Genomic DNA, 17,458 nt, shown 5'->3' on the forward strand with positions numbered 1-17,458 from the left:
TAAGATGACTCCAGCAAGTGCTGAAGATACAGATCATGTTGAAATCTTAATGCATCTTTAGCTAGTTTTTAATTGAAAATGGCAGTTGAAAAGCTCCAAAGGAGCCACTAGCAGCAAGTGGGTTCACGTACTACTTTTGTTAACTACTGTGCTTGGTGTAAGAGACAGGAGATCAGACAAGGAGTAGTTAAAAGAGAGATGCAACAGATTTTAAGATTTTGGGCCACCTTCCCGCCTCATTTACACATAACCTACTGCACTGGATTACATTCATGTGACTGAATAGGAAAAAATGGTGAACTACTTATATTAGCTCATTTATGAAAATTAATTCCTTGCTCTGTCAGATTAGCCTAAACTCCCTTCTCTGTTTGTTTTAAATAATACATATGAAGGAAAGGTTTCAAAGAAGTATTAATGCAGAAAGATTGTACGTGTGCATCTCAGTGTGTGGCAGTGCACACACGCTTTCTGATTTTGCAAATGAATTATTGGGGGATAAAAATCATTTCAGACAGAACTTATACTGCCAAAGATAAAAATGAGAAGGCAATTAGAAGAAGCCACCCTGATATATATCAGCAGAAGGTGTGGCTGCCTGTTCATGTCCTGGGAACCAGAACTGTTGCAGTTACATGACACTATCATGAATATATAGTGCAAGTGTGTGTTCATTTCATGTCTATTGAGAACCCATGGTTAGTGAAGACATTCAGATGATGCTTTGCACCTAAAAATCTCAGAATTAAATTCTTTTCCTAAGCCAAAATTATTGTACTTACATCCTTCAGTTACCTGGGAGCACATAAAAATAGGCCTTGCTTTTTTTGAGATAATTAAAAAAAAAATCTCTATTTACATCTCAAGTATTTCACTGTGTTTCCCACACCTGACATTGATGAGTCACTTCTCCAGACAAGGATGCCCTCTCTGAAATTCTCTGCTCATCAAATTAGATAAAGTGGGGAATTAAGAGGGGTAAGACCAAGATACAGTGAGAAATGCTAGCTGAAAAAAAAAAAAAAAAGCATCATAAGAGTGGAGGCAAACAAGACAAATCCATTAATGATGTCCAGATGTCAAAGAGGCATAAAAAAAATGCAGCTTTCACTGAAGGGAGCCAAAAGGAAATTAGAAACCTAACTGAATACACAAACCTGGGCATTTCCCTTTGGTAAAATATATGGTGTGTGCAACAGTCTGTTTTCCTCTTCTGGCACACTGCTTAAACCCTGGTCTTCACAAAATGCATGAGGTTTCACGCCCCTAGTATAGGGGCATATATTGACTCCAAATTAGGAAAAATAATTTGACTTTTACCTTGGAACTGGTTGACCTGTTGCACTGGATACGGGCTTCTCTGTTGCTGCAGATGCTGCCGAGGCAAATGTGACTGCTGCTGCAACTGCTGAAAACGAAGCAGGGAAAGAAAGCAGAAGAGAAAGAGATGATTAATTAATTAGTGAGCTGAGAACTGGGCTGGTGGCAAAAGTACTGCAGCAGAACTGCAGCAGTTCTTATCTGGTGAGCTGCTCTGGAGAGACAAGTAGAGTCATCTGAAGAGTCCTTCTGAGAGCACTTGGGCTACTCGGCACGCGGACTCTTTTTGGTTCAAAAAGGAACAAGCACTGAGCTGACAACATCTCTCTTTACTTACAGCCACTTCATCCTGACCTCTACAGCATGAACTTCACTGTTGTCAGGCAGAAAGGAGAGGGAGGGATATGGACTAACTTTGCTCACCGAGGTCTAAGGGCAGCTGTAGCCCCACACACTTTCCTTCCCTCATTCCTGCTAAGGTCTAGAAGTTTGTGTTCCTGGTACAAGACTTTTCCTCACCTCTGCACTCAGAACAGTCAGCTGCGAGGAGTACTGCATCCTGACCCAAGCACTGCAGCCTAGGACCATTCCTGAGCCAAAACAGAAACGGCTACAAAAGCACATTTCCTCTTGTGCTTCAGTGAATGATATCTGGGGAGCGGCTGAGTGCAAAATGCATCTCTCCCTTGATCCAGACCACACTGCTCCTCTGTGGTTGTTTTCTATGAATACTCATGAATACTGTAAAACAGAATCAAGGGTGATTATAAAAGCAGAGAGAGTTTACCAGAGCTTTCAGATGCTAGGGTATGCTCAACTAAGCGTTTATCAAAAGGACATGTCTTGCAGCATCATCTGCAGCTGTACAAACACTGTGTCCAAAACCAAGGGTGTGTAACAAAGGTAAGAGAATGGCAAAGGTGGGAAAGAAGGAAGTACTAATCCCTGCATTCATAAGCATGTGTTACAGATCCTAAGCCATGTTTTCCCAGCAAGAGAGGATAAACCAAGCTTCAAGCAACTGCTGACCTATCAGAATATTATCTAGGTAACATTAGGGGACTGCAACTTCAGTTTTGGGTATGATCTTATAGGAACTCAACAGTGTGACTTTCCACTGACTTTCTCCTAGGCTGCTTTAAACTACAGCTGAATTAAGCATGCATCACCATTCTGACTGGGTAATTTAACATCCATATTGCAAAGCTCAAGAGCTCAGGAGGCCAGGTGATAGGGTCCAATGCAGGCCTTCCACATTGCCACTGTGAGAGGTGGTTTTATTGCTCTCCCACTCCAGTCTCTGGCTCTCCCCTTGCTGCTGTCTCTCCTTTGTGCTAACCTAACTGCTTGTACTGGCATGCAATAAACCAGATTAAGGAACTGATCTGGGTAAATACTTTTTTATTTTAAAATTAACTAAGGTTACTTTTAATCCACATCCATTCTTTGTCCCACATCAGTGCAGCTGTACATAGATTTTGCCAGTGCAAGACCACGCTCAGAGCTAGGGGAGAGGACCTGTGCCTGTAACTGTAGCTGAGTCTGCTTCTGCTGGAGTAAACTGACCATGAGATGCCAAGTTAAGAGCTAACTTTCCCCACTGCCTAAAATCCCACGCGACTGCCAAATCCACCACTGGGAACACAGGTAATATGTGCCAAGCTAATGGTAGGACTGAGACAGATGCCTCTTCTTTGACCACCATTGCTGAAATACCACGATAGGAGCCACAGAGAGAGAATTACTAAAGAAAGGAATTACTAGAAGGAAAGGCTGGTGGTGTCTGTAGCACTCACGCTCTCATACCAGTGAGCACTGCAGTGTTTGAGACAGATGGATACTGTACCTGCTCCGCTAGGATCTGCTGCTGCTGCCTTTGCTCTCGGAGAAACTGCTGTTTCTGCTGCTCTATTACGTGGAGCTGGGCTCTCTGCTCTATCAGCATCTGCTTCATGATGGCTGCCTGAGGCTGGTTCCCTAGGAAGGGACCCCCAGAGCTCGCGCCCGTGACCACATTGCTGGAGCCTGGTGGCACAGAAGGCTGCATCGGCCCTGTGGTCCGCGACAATCCCACTTGGTGCTCCTGTGCAAAGAGAGAGAGAAGGCCTCGTTACTCGGGGTTCTCCACAGGCAAGAGAAGTGACAGCTCTTTAAACTGAGGAAGCACTGAGTCTGTGGATGAAGTATGGAGCTTGGAGAAAGTGGGTCCTTGGAAAGATGCACATAGCTTGTGACCACGGGCTGTTCCCCACAGGGAACTGGTTCCTCTTTTCTCCTGGAGTTTAAAGCCCCTCAGGGAAAGCAAGAGCATTTTATAATTCATTTATAATGAAATAACGAAGTTGTGTGCAAAGGTTTTTTTTCCATGTAGGACATGTAACTTCCAAGTCATGTTTTTCTAAACTTTTTCTCCCTTCTTATGGAGACAAGTACATTTTCTCTTCCTTTCCACTTACCTCTCTCCATAATAACGATTTAAAACACTTCTCATAACAACAATTTAAAACAGTCCTCTGGATTGAGAAGCCAAGGTGTTGGGTGCACACAATGAGCTGGCAGCATTAATTCTCCTTACACTGCTCCAGAATCTCAAGATTTCACCACATTATGTGTTTATTCGAGATTTCCCTCCCGCAGGACTGGACCAACGTGCGTGGCCGGCAGGACGCAGGACAGGCTCCTTTCCCCCTCCTGCACCCACTCCCGCTTTCTCTTCACGTTCCTCATCCAATCTGCTGCTTTTCAGGGACCGACGGAAGGCCGGGGGGAATCCCACCCCTTGTCCCGGCGGAGGGCCGGGATCACCGGGGGACACCGGCAGGTGTCGCTGCCCGCCCGCGGCCCGGCCAAAGCGGGACCGGAGCCTCCCCGGGGCCAGCCTGGACCATTCCCTGCCTCGGGTGCTCCTGCGTGTGAAGAGCCCTCAAAACCTCTTTAATTGATGAAAAGGGACGGGTACTCGTTTAAAAACACCAACTTGACCTGTATCACTTTAGCGTCCTTTGTGCAAAGCCCGCCAGAGCGAGGTTTAGATTCACCTGCTTCACGGACGGGTTTGAGGAATGTCAATTATTGTGTGGTTTGGAACGCAGGGAAAGGCGATCTTGCGGCACCTACCCCGACCCAGTCTGTGAAAGGGTTAAAATCAATGCTTGCATGTAGCTTGGGAAATTAGGGTCGGCCTTTCTGCATGAAGGTCAGGTTTTCAAGGACCCTTCTGAGGAAATAACAAAATACAATTTGTCTGCACCTCTACTTTGCACAGATATTCCCTGAAGGGCTCTCTGCTGAAAGGCAGTTCTCCGATATTTAGGTTCTTTCCCTTTTTAATATCTGCCCTGGTTTGAAAGTTCCCTCCCTGCTCCTTTTTCCGCTTCTCCAGTCCCAACTCATGCTGCACTTTGCACTTTACAACCTGGTCAAGCATGGTCCCTGCAGCGTCCTAAGGACAAGGGCTGCGGCAGCTGCTGGGGCTCCCCCAAGCTGGGGTGAGGGAATTACAGCTGCCGAGGATCCCTCAGCTCCTCCCGCACTGAGCCCTTTCACCCACCCCCTGTCACTGAGCTCCTGCTTTCTTTGCTGTGGGGGGACACACACAGACATCAGCTGTCTCCAGCAGAGCTGATGGCAAAGGCTTTTACCTACCACCCCCTGGCCCTCCCCCGACTTCTGATGAAGTCATCAAGCTACTGATTGCATAACTGATACAGAGGACTATCTTGTGTTATACTGGGAGACGGGCCAACCGCTTCCATTTATAGACAAAAGCAATGCCACGCTGCCAAATAATGGAGCCTTTGCTGCAGCCAGTACCAGGGAAAAAAAAAAAGGAGGGGGGAAAAAACCTGGGAGCCAAAGGGCATGCTGTGAAGTGACATCCCTCAGAGCTTCCTCTTCGAGCCTCAGTGCACAGCTGCCTTTGGGGCTGCAGCCCAAGTCCTCTTTGAATTGCCTTCCAAAAAAATCTCCTTACAGAACTACTGTCCTGGCTCTTAATGCACGCACGGGTACGGCTGAGGGACACACTCACTCCACAGTAAAAGCACTCCATTCTCTGCTGGATTATGTTATAAATTAATTCCAGAGTTTAAAAAGGAAGAAAGCTTTGAAAGGAGCCCCACCAGCTGATGTGAGCCCCACGTGCTGTGCAGCAGCTGAAGGAAATACGAGGATTATCACAAAGGTGTTACTTCCAGTGCTGTGTGTTTAGTCATTTTGGGGTACACGAGTTTACCTACTCATCACGAAAACTTCATGTTTCTGGTTTTAATAACAGGTTTAAAGCCAGGCCTTCTTCATCTAGATCACCCTCCTACATGGAATATTTCTTCTCCTTTCCTTTTCTTTTTTTTTGGCAAGAGCTCTTCCCAACCGATGATGAAAAGCCCTGCTGACATCACTGGGAGCAGCCCTGGGTTGTGTGTCCTGAAAATAAGAGCATAGCCCAGGCAAAAGGTCTCCGCAGGCAGGAAAATGCTCCCTAGCACCTGGGAGCAGAGCTCTTTCCCAAGAGCTTTATCTCTGCAGCCTGGCACTGCTGCTCTTAACGTCCAAGGGTATGGAGATGAAACCTGGTGGTCGGCTGTGTGGCAGGGAACTGGTGATCTACACGGCTGCCTCTTACAAGCCATGGCTGAGATGCAGCCTCACCACAGGAGCCGAGCACCGAGGCAAGCAACTTGGGCTATGTGCAGCACTCATACAGTTACAGAGCTTCAAAACCAAACTAATCCAAGCTTCACTGACAACGCTCTTTGCTCCTGCTCTGCCTGCCAGCTCCCTCATCCTCCTACTGCACCTCGAGCCTTCCGGCCCCTAGACTTCCTGCTCCTCCTCGTTCTCTGCCGTTCTTTTCTCTTTCCTACACCCTCTGTCCAGCCTCTGCATATTCCTTTCTCCACCGACTGGCACTGCTGCCTCTTCCTTCCCTCTCCAGACGCCCCCACCAGCACCTTGGCTACCCAGCCTCTGGCTGCACATCACCCCTGCCGCTGCCTGTGCTGGTCTCCAGCGGCTCATTCCCACAGCCTGACTCACCCTGTGACTTGCGGGGATCCGCAGCAGTGAGGGGACAGCCCAGCTGCTTCCCGCAGGGCCCTGTCCTTGTGTGCACGTGGGTACAGGGGTGCCCTGTGGGGGCACAGGCAGAGAGCGACAAGATGTCCTGGAACGGGAAACACAGGCTGTATTCTCAGCCTGTTACATCTGGGAAGATGGTACAGTGTGACTTCTGATTTTTCACTCCGGCTCTATTTAACACCACCCAAAGCCACTGTGTGCTACTTGCAGGCTGCAAACAGCTCCCTGCTGATAACAGTTACAGGCGCTCCAGTCGGGAGCAGCGATGCTGCAGCTCCGCCGCCAGGTCCCCACCGCGGGGCAAGCGAGAGGCTGGTTACACGAGGGGGGGATGGCGCCAAGCCCCCTCAGCTGTGCCACAGAGCGACTTCAAATACACAGGCTGGCCCTGGCTAAGCCTCCTGGGAGCCCTCCTGCCCCTGCAGCCTCAGCTGCCCACTTTTAAGGCAGCCCAGGGACAGAATCAAGTGCTTGGCCCCTGGGAGCAAAATCGGGTATTGAAAGAGCCGAGGTGGTGTTCACGGAGCCAAAAAGGAGCCACAGTTTCCAAATGGTCAGTGTAACACTTCTGGCTTGTATAGCTGCATAGCACTAGGAAGATGAACTTTTGTAGGGATCTGGCTGCTTACTTAATGCCCGCATGGGAGTTGCCCCTCTGGATAATCCAATCCTTAGTTAAGCAACAGGAGAATAAATCCTGTGTCCTCCCAGTGTATTTCCGGGGCCCTACAGGAGTGACAGGATGCTCTGCAGGAGTTCAGAGTGATAAGTGTGCGTGTATGCGTACAGTTATGCACAGTAAACACAAGTGACTTTAAAAAGAGAACAAAGGGGAGTGGAAAAGATCTTTTCCTCTTTGTCTCAAATCTTACATGCCTCTTCCTTACCATGCAGCAATTTATTCCTTCCACATGTCATTCAATCTCCCAGCTACAGCTAAAAGCAATCACACAATTTTCTTCCAGAACAAGCAGAACAACCACCAGCTGATGCTCTGAGAGCTGGGCAGCTGGGTGCGGGTAAGCACACTCAGGGACAGCCAAGCCTACTCATTGGCCCTCTGTGCCTCATGGTTGGAGTCCTTGGATCTGGAGGAGGCAGCTCTGCTCCTGCTGAAGGCCGGGGGGGGCAAAGTGGCACCCCAGGGAAAAGGGGGCTGTTCCAGGCAACTACTGGCAGAAATTTCACATCTGGGAACAAAGTATTTCCCAAAATGCTGAGGGAAACATAGACTGGAAAGCAAGGTCTAAATGTGCGGAACAGACAAACAGACAGAATTCCCTGTGCCATTCTGTGGTGTGTGAGTGAATGGGATCCTCGAATATACAAAGAGCAGGAGAGCAAATAGAGGCCAGGAAGGTGGTTTATCCTGCATCCTGCATTAGAAGAATGATACTAGAAAAATGTATACAATCAGGCATCTACATTTTAGAGTCAGAGCAGAAAAGAACACACAAAAATGATTTGAGGCAGAAAGTGTCTGCCAGAGAGTGACTTAAAGAGCTCAATCCATTTAGCCTACCACAAAGAGAACTGAGAGATGCTTTGACCATGGTGTATAAAAATACCTTCATGAGGGAAGAAATCCTTTAAAGAGCTCTTTTATCCAGTGAAGAAGGCAAAACCAGATAGAAGGGCTGGAAGCTGAAAACAGATTCAAATCAGAAAGAAGAATTGCATTTTTACACTATGACTCCATTACACATCAGAAATGGCAGATGTCCACGTTTTGATGTCTTCAAGGACGACAGCCTTTCTGGATAAAGACAACACAGCAGTGCGAGGGAATGGCCTGTGACATCCCAGATAGAACAGCACTGTCTGCCCTCACCTCTGCACAGCTCTGAGCTGCTGCAGAGGCCACTCTCCTGCTTGCACCACACTGCTGCCAGGCAGAAAAGCACTGGTTCTGCTCTTAGGCACTGCGTGTGTGTCTGTGTGTGTATGTCTGTACGCTAAGAATGGGGGGTCTCCGAGCTATTAATGGGATCAAAAATATGACTCCATTTTCATACACTATGTCACAGTAAAATATCATCTCTACCCAGTGTTTTCAGGGCAGCCTAAAAGCACATTCCTATACTCCCCCAGAAATATTTCTGTTAAATTCCTGGTAATGTTGTTACTTATTGTGTCTGGCAGGGATCTTAATCCTCCCTCTAAATCAGACTGCCCAGAGCAAAGCCACCTTTCTCAGAATGGTACCATCCGACAGACTAAGGTAATTACAAATCCCTTCATTTCAGACTTCTGGTTTGTTGGGTTTTTTTACCTCAAAGGAGCCAGCATACAGGATGAAGGGACAGAATATTCCGGTTCACAACTCCAGCTCCGGCAGTGGGCTCTGCAGAGCGGATTGCTTCACCTATTTCCTCTGTCATCCAGCCTCAGGGAGGGGCTGCAAACCTCTCCTCTCTCCCCAAGCCCCGGTTGCCATGGTCTTTCATACAGTATCTGAGCAAACAAGATCCCTCTGATGTTTGACACCAGACCTCTGCATGCAGCCAATTTGTTTTCCTTTCACCTCCCTTCGCCTGCATCTCCCCTCCCTGTGTTTTCGATACAGTTTATTCTGGCCACAGAACAAACAGGGTCTATCAGGCTGTTTCTTCTGTGTATTTTTGTTTTCTTCTAGAAATTTTCTAATGTCTTCATTTCTGGTGATGAAGTAGGTAACAAAGGGCTCTAAGATAGGCAACTGTTTCTCTAAACCCGTTTAAGAGCTGAAGACTGGCAGAAGTTCATCTCAAAGCCTGCGAGGCAGAAGGGGCTGTCGTTTTGCTGGCTGCCTCCCCATGCACCCACTTTTGCTCCAGCACAGGGGTTTAACTCCACAAACCCTGAGCACTGCCGATGGGATTCAGAATGCAGCCTGAACTTCAACCAGCCTAATTAAACCAGGCTCATTTCCTCTTTTGCAAATAACAGCTCTGGCAGTTTTCTCTCTTCCCCCCGAAAAAAAAACCTTTGCAGGGGAAATCGCTCCTGCTTTTCAGTTTTGTTTATCCTCAGTTTCACCAGGTAGGTCCATGATATGGAGCAAATAACTAGTTTTCTTGTAATTGCAATTTTTATTGGTCTTATTATTTTTAGGAGAAGACGAAAGCGAATCAGCCCAAATTCAAACCAAAATAGCCTCTCTAAATTCATATCTTAAAAAAAAAAAAGGGAGAAATAAGTGGAAGAATATAAAAATATTTGGGAAGTGTAAAATGAAGATGAGCTATTCTCATTTTCTTTAGTGAGTTACAAGTCGTGGCTCAAGCAGAGCCTCTTGCAAGGCTGTGGTTATCACCCAGTACCTGCTCTGTCCCCTATGGGATGTGAACCTCGCGCTCCTTGGCAAAGCGCCGTGGATGTTCCCTATACATGCTGTGTATGGCAGGGACTAGTGACTGGGCTACCAGTTGGCCTAGAGGAGCTGAGACTCAAGTGGGCACAGAGGCCCTGTGACTCTGGCAGGTCTGTGAGGCAGCTTCTGGTGCTCCCACCCAGCCCCTGCAACAAGAATGAATCCTCCCGCTCCACACTCTCACCTGCTCTTGAGCCCTTTGCACCAGTGTTCATGGTCTAGTGAAAACAAAGCGGTACTTTACATCATTTTCTTGCAGGAGTGAACTGATGGGGTTAATCAGGCCATTAATTTGACCTGCAGAGGGAACGGCTGCACCGACAAGTTTCTGTGAGGCAAAGCCGGGTGCGGTTTTACAGCGCCTCAGTTACTCAGAGGTTACTCCCACGAGCAGCTCCCCTCCTGCAGGAGTATGGAACAGCCACCTGGCATTTCTGTTTTGGGGCAAGAGGTCTGAGGGGCTGCTGATGGGTGGCAAAGCCAGCCCCTAACTGGTCTCTTGGCACCATCTCTGCAGAATGCAGGGCTGGTGGCAGGGAAGGAAGGAGGGTGGGGATTCAAAGAAACACTGAAGTGCCCAACTTCGTACTTGCGGTACATTATGGAGGTTGTAATTACTGCCCTCAAAGACTGCTGGGTGAAGCTGTGCCGTCATGGCCTTCCACAGTGTGCCCTAACACTCTGAAAGCAAGAGGCAACCTTCAGGGAGCAAAAGGTGGGAGGAGGGAGCTGAAAAAACAGCCCACACCATAGCTTTTCCATACCACATCCCTGCTGCATTCTGCCATAGCTGAGAGCTTTCAAAGGTACAAATCAGCCACTCCAGAGGAGCTGCAACTTGCCCTCTTGGTGCCAGCTCAACTCTGCCTTGGCTAATTTCCTGGGGCTCCAGAAGCTGGTCCTGGAGCAAAGTGGAGTGAAAGCTGAGCTCACAAGGGCTGCTGGGCCCTGAAGCCAGATAGAAATTGTCCTGCTAAAGGTTTTAGCTTTAATCAATGCCCCCTTCAAGCCCATCCTGGAGCAGGAGGGAGGAAAGCTAATGTGAAGCGTAAGGATAATCACGGCTAGAGAGCCCCCGGGAAGAAGGAGAGAAGAAAAATGGAAGATGAAAGCAGGCAAATGGTTTAAACAAACAGTCACACAGGGCCAATGAAAAGGGGGAACAGAGGGAAAATGACACAATAAAAATAAATGCTATAAGAGAAAGAAAAGCTTCTAAGCACACACAGAGAAAAATGTGGGGCTTAGAAAAAGCAAAAGTATAAGAAATAGATGCTCTAATGGAGCTCTCTAGCAGCTAACACTCACCATTACCAGGCAGCCCCTTTCCTTCTAATGGCCCGAGCCTGTACCACATTATCACCTTGTACCCCATGGAGTTTGCTGGTTGTTGAGGTATTTCGCAGAGCCTGGCTGTAGCTCACGCCTGGCAGAAGCTGCCTGAAGTCTCCTGTGGATGACTGCAGAGTTATTTTTTTTTTTTTTTTTTTTTACTCTAGGTGAAATTTTGTTAAATTTCCCCTTGGTTGTTTTGTTTGAGCATAAACAAAAGGTATTTTTTTCACACTTAAGGGCGTCTTTCAGATCCTCTTCTCTGTGCTGTGATAAATGAAATCTCCTTCATTTTTAGAAATTCCAACTTGGCACTTGTGTTGCTCCTCAGCAAGCAGCGTGTAATTTGCCAAGCCTGAAAGAATCCTGGCTGAGAAATAAACACAGTGGGCCATATGCTCTCCTTCCCATATGCAGAAGGCACCTTACCTCAAAAATTGGGAAGAGGCTGCAATCGCCCCCATGGCGTTGCTTTTGCCAAGGCGAAAAAAAAATAAATAAATATCCACAGAAAAATTTCTACCTGAAAAGGTTCTGGGCTCTCATAAAGTAGCCCTGTTTCTGCACAGCCTTGGGGACCTTCCGTGCACTGTCCCTGACCCTGTGGCTGGGCTCAGGCCTGGCAGAAACGCGGTGAAGGCTCAGGGACTGCGTACCGCACGTCCTCGGTGCTCGCAGCAAAGCTGCATTGTCTCTGTCGGCATTTCCCGGCGCAGCCCGCTGGGCGAGGGGGCGATCTGCAGCACACAGCTGCTCCTTTAACACCGCTCTCCTCTCCCTCGTTCACACCGTGCCCTCCTGAGAGGCAGATCACACACCAGAAGGATGGGGTGAAGTGAGGACTTCTTTCTGCTCTGTGCCAGTATGAGACACAGAGGGAGAGTGTGACATGTATATGTAGTACCTGTTTTCTGGCAGGCTCCAGCAGTCTCAGTGAATGTGGCTGATAAAAGCGTCGGTGCTTAGGAGGAATGGTCATCTGTACGTATTCATGCATAAATTCTGTGATCTTCCTCTGTCTGACAGTGACTTCAAAGAGCCGGAATAACTCCCTCGTCTTTGTTTGCAGGTTGCTTGTCTGTGTAGCCTCTCTGCAGGTGGGATTTCCACCTCAAATCACGAGCCAAATATTTCCATAAGGCAGCCAGCAGGGCCAAGGGAAGTGGTCCTCCACTGCAGCTGCCTGGCAAAGCCACATTATCTTTGCTGTGGTTTCACATAACGACCTGCTGATAAACTAAGTTGGTTGAGATGGCACAACAGGTGTAAGATTTCACGAGCTAATTCTTTTAACATCCTTGAATCCAAGCAACCCAGATCACCTAGTTCCAGCACTTGAAACTCCTTTGATTTTTCTTCCACCTTGGATGTGGTCTTTGTTTTCTCATAAGCCACCTGGCCTTTACTTTGACACTCAATCTTCTTAGTCCTAATGAAAACTGAGACAAGGTATTCTAATTTGGGCTATGCCTAGCTTGTTTTAAGGTCTTCAAGCTCGACGTGCTCCTTGCTGTATGGTTCCCCCTTTCTTTATATGACTAAGGAAAACCCCACAATTGAATTAATTTCTTTTGCAAGGCCTAACTCAGTTCAGCTTTTGGCAGAACTGACTTTATCCCTAGACTTCCAGGCCTCTAAGGCCTAGCTTACTTTGCTGATCAAGCCCTTATTCCTGCCCTCTGAGCCTTTCTGGATAGCCTTGATACCTCTTCTGAGACAATGACTTATAAGCTTTAAACCTCCTCTTTCTTTTTCTTTTTTTTTTTTCTTTCTCCACACCATGAATGCTTTTTTGCCCCCTTCTGTCATGTCATCTTCCTAATGCATACTCACGTTTGCCAGCTTAACTAGTCCTCCCAGCTGCAATCCCAGCTGCTTTTTTGCAGCCTTTGATTCACTTCTCAAACCCTGCCTTCTCCTGCCTTCACTGGAGAGAGGTCTTTGCACAGGATTGCATTGATATCTCCCATGAGAGACTTCAAGAAAGACATGATCTTCCTCTACCCCTGCTTGCTTTCCTTCACATCCTGCCCGTCTCTCTGCTCCTGTCGCCAAGGCAGTGGCCTCATCAGTGGACCCCAACCCTTCTGCTTGTCCTGGCAGTCTCACTGTGTCCTCTTTTCTCATCTCTGTTGCCCCCATCTGCCTTCTCCTTCTTTATATCCCACTCTCCTTTCATTCCTTCCCCTTGCAGCACAAGCATACTTTATCTTCATGCTTTTAAAAAATAAAATAAAATCCAAACAGCCCTTGACTCCTAGTGACTCTCCAGCTCTCACGCTCTCTCTCTTCTCACTGTCATCTCTAAGCTTATTGCATCTGCTGCTGCTGATTTATACAATTTAGACTGAATTTAGTCTCCATCTCCAGCACAGAATCTTTTCCAAACAGGCTTTCACTTCTCGCCTGTCTCAGAAACAGGATAGCAGGGTTTCTAATATCCTTTGTCTGGCTGCAGCTCTGCACTACAATGCCACGCTCACAGTCATAGCCTGTGTGAGTCTTACAGCCTGTCAGTTCCTTCCGGAAATCTGGCCCTCCTTTCTCAATGCTCCTACTTGACTCCAACACCTTCGTTCGCTTGCTCAGTGTTACTCGGTTTAGTTCATCACTACTCACTCTCCCAAACTGCTGCTGTTCTGTGGGTCTGTGGCCTCATCCCTCATCTCCTTTCCCTCTCTCAGATCTCAGAGCAAGCTCACCCTCCACGCACTTTCAAGTACCTCCTCTGCACCAGCAACTCACCGATCTACCTCTCTGTCCCCGGCCACTTCCTGTCTGTTCCAACTAAATTCATGCCCTGCCTCTGGGATCATCTTGTGGATATCTGTCAGCTCAAGCTCAAAGCAGGCTCTCATCCAACTCCCTAGGTCTCCTCTCTTTCCGGTTTCTCCAGTCCCCATGGGCAACACCATCGCCTGGCTGTCACTCAGCCCATAACCTGGTTGTTACCTCTGCCTCATGCTCTGTGCAGCCCCACAGACAGGCTCTCGTCTCCTCACACCCTGACGGCTGCAATCTTACCCTGCTTGTAGACAGCCCCAGTGCTGCTGTCCAGGGCGTTTTCTTTGCCTGTCGTCTTGCCTGTGCCATCCCTCTCTTTGCAGCCCTCTCTTGGATTCCCCTTCCTCTGGATTTCCACACCCTCCCTTGCTCTCAAATTCAGCTGCAGTGTATGCCACCTCACGCATCATCTCTCTTTCACTGCTGAGACTTTCCACCACTCCATCACAACCCACTCTTTTCCACATGTAACATTTTAGCTAGAAGTGCCTTCAGACTTTCCTCCCTGCTGGATTTCATTCTTGGGAGGAGATTCTTCAAATCATACGAATCTGACCCTGAACTCTGTCCCCAGTGTAGTTACATTTGTAGAAGTTTGCAGAAGTTTCTGTCTCCATGATGTCCAGCAGTCTTCTGTTTCCTTGTACTCCCTGGTGTGTTTGTCTCCCTGCGTTACCTCTTATCTTACACTTAGACTGGAAGTATTTGGGGGGATGGAAACATATTTACATCCTGCATCTGCAGGGAGCCCAGCACAATGAGACTCCTAAACTGGGACTAGGGCTCAGAGCTGCCATCCACCATAGCGCAAGCAGTTACAAATACAACTTCAATTTGCATACAGCTTAAATATGCTATTTTATATTCTCTAAGTGCAAAACCACCAGCATTTCACTGTGCCCTTGCTCCACTTTTTCTCCTTTTAAAAGGACGTAATATAAGGTTGAGATATCGCATGCTGGAAAAGTCAGGAAATGCTAAGTTATGGTTCCCACGGCAATTGTAACTCAGCCCCAGACGGTGCAGCACAAAGGTTATCACCGTGTACAATAACAGAGGATGCTGAACACATGCAAAGTGACCAAATTACTGTCATGGCAGATAACCAGGTCTTTGAACTTCCATGCAGGTAAAAATCTTAGGCATTTACTGGGCTTTTAGCATTTAAGTCTAGAAATGCGAAGCACACAACCCCCTATAAATAAAAATCAGAATTACGCTGTATAGTGAGTAACTGGTGCCAGCAGTAGCTTGTAGCCTTCTTTGCAGAGACACAGCTAATGGCAACAAGAAATATTTCCATTACTTTATGAGCTCTGGTAGCTGTCAACTGAGAGAGGGATCTGCCGATCAGAGAAATCTGGGAAGACATCAGTGTGTCAGAACAAGTGAAAAGACTTGACACAGAGGGCACATTTTTGTTGAGCAATTTGCATTAGCACTTCTGGACAAATTCTACATTTCACATGCAATTCACAAACCAACAGCAGCACAGCTAATTGGTGCAGTTGCCACTCAACTGCAGTGCCTTGTTTGAGCTATCACCAACGTGAATGAAGACTACAGGCTTTTTTTCAAAAAAATGCAGCAATTATTTTGCAGGCTTTGAGTTGGGTTCCCCCTGCCCCCACTTTCATCCTTGTAATTTCATTATCTCAATAACTTAAAAAGGACATGGAATAGTAAAATGCAAACCTCAGAAAAGTCCTATTGAAGTTATTAATTAAAAAAACCACCACTGTTTGCAAAGAATGATGCCCTTCATTAATATACCTGTTAGCCCTGCCATCACTGTGAATCTGACCTTGTCTCAAGAGTGCCAATGCAAAGCTACATGTGGATCTGAAAAAAATAACAATAAGTGGCAGAGCACTGGTGACAGAAAATCCCAGCCACCAAACCAAGGCTGTGCTCTGCATGAATCTAAAATGCTGATGGGATGATGGAATCTCTCTGCTCCCTCTTAGGTGGTATTAGAAGTTATTTAACTGAAAACAGGGCAGATCTCCCATCCATCAGTCTTTATCCTTTGTAAAGTCGAGTCTCCTGTGAAAAGGAAAGAGCATCCATGCTGCAGTTTTCTATTACTGCTGCTCAGAATGCTCAGGCAGCTGCGGCTCAGCTGAAGGAAGGCTTGGCTGACTCCTTTTCCTAAGTTAGATGGCTATTTTTAGGCAACATTTCCTTTAGGCCCCTACAGTGCAAAATCCAAAGGAGCTAATGGGATTGGCAGGTGCATAGATTATCAGTGACCTCCTCTAGCTGAGCATTCACATTTCCTTACCACATTTTTTGTCATAATGTGAAAAAGGGAACAACCTACAATTAAAGATCTTCCAAACCAGCCTCCATACCTTTTATATTCAATGAGAAACCAATGTGCAATAGAAAAAAATTGAGCAGCACAAGAAAAACTATACAGATGCACCTAGAACTAAATAAATCTAATTCAGAAGAACTTAATGGGGTATTTTGGTTGCATCTCTGCAGAGGAATAAGTGTCTGTAATGTACTTTCATTCTGATCTCAATCTTTCTGCAGCTGCAAGAATATCATCCCCTTTCTTTCTTCCCTTGAGATCTTCTTGGCCCCATCCTACTAAGGGTCCAGCCTTGCTGTTGCAGGAGTCACTAGCAAAAGCCACATCTTATCCACATCTCCCAGCTATGCTCTCTTCAGAAAGAATAAGAGAAGTTACAGCTAAGACAGTGTAACTCCCAGTCCTGATCACGAGGGGTCTGAGTCCTGGACACAGATGTCATTTTATGTTCTGCAGTGAATGACAAAGCAGGCTGTTGGGCAAACCCCCGTAGTACATCTTTCTAGTGTAAGTAACTCTGCTTGGGCTTCCTTCTGCCACACCTTGAGTTACAGGCACAGCAGTCACTTCCCAGTGACTAAATCCTGACTTGAAGGCCCAATTATTCTGAGTATGACTGCACAGTCTTCCTCTTGGGAATTGATGCTGTGCACAACCCTTGCTCCCCAGGATGACTCGGTATTTGGGAAAGCAGGGGCTGGCTGGGAGCTCTGTGTGTGCCCTGTCCAAACGTGGGTCCCCCTCTGAGCATCCCACCAGTATTCACCTGGTGAGCCATGAAAAAAGGGAGCCCCTGAAATCCCCACTATGGGGGTTATGGGTTGCTTCCTTCTTTCCTTTCATTGATCCTTTTTTTTATCCTTTGTCTGTATTCAGAAGGCTTTGTCTGGAGACCTGATACCTTGAACCCTTCACAAAGAAAAGCAAACAGTGACTCTGTGAAACCACAGGTTGTACTTCTCAATGATAGAGCAGGGCTCCAATTTACTAACACATGGTGTGGCCATCAGCTGTGATTCTACAAAAACTGCAGAAGGTAGCTTTGGACCTCTTAATATCTTATTTCTGATATATGGAGGGACTGGGGAGTTTGCAGCTTCCCACCTGCTTAAATATAATTAACTACAAAACATCAAACATATGCATTCAGCCCTTTGTAGACATATCATTACCTTATGTGTTCATGTAAGGCACATCTGTAGCACATTGGCAGTACACCTAGTTAATGTGTGGGAGACTCCTAGGTTCAAAGCCTCCAGTGTTTCTTTTGT

General features: G+C 47.0%; 1 protein-coding gene across 1 annotated transcript in view; it reads right to left on the reverse strand.

Moving 5' to 3' along the window:
- MAML3 (mastermind like transcriptional coactivator 3) overlaps positions 1–17,458 on the reverse strand; it is a 253,915-nt gene that overhangs the window by 19,245 nt on the left and 217,212 nt on the right. The window contains exons 3-4 of the mRNA XM_032685898.1: positions 3,167–3,403; positions 1,321–1,408 (exon numbers count right to left, since the gene is read on the reverse strand). Coding sequence (XP_032541789.1) covers positions 1,321–1,408; positions 3,167–3,403 — 325 coding nt within the window. The remainder of the gene's footprint in view (positions 1–1,320; positions 1,409–3,166; positions 3,404–17,458) is intronic.

Source organism: Chiroxiphia lanceolata, chromosome 4 (genome assembly GCF_009829145.1).
Source record: "Chiroxiphia lanceolata isolate bChiLan1 chromosome 4, bChiLan1.pri, whole genome shotgun sequence".
Taxonomy (NCBI): Eukaryota; Metazoa; Chordata; class Aves; order Passeriformes; family Pipridae; genus Chiroxiphia; species Chiroxiphia lanceolata.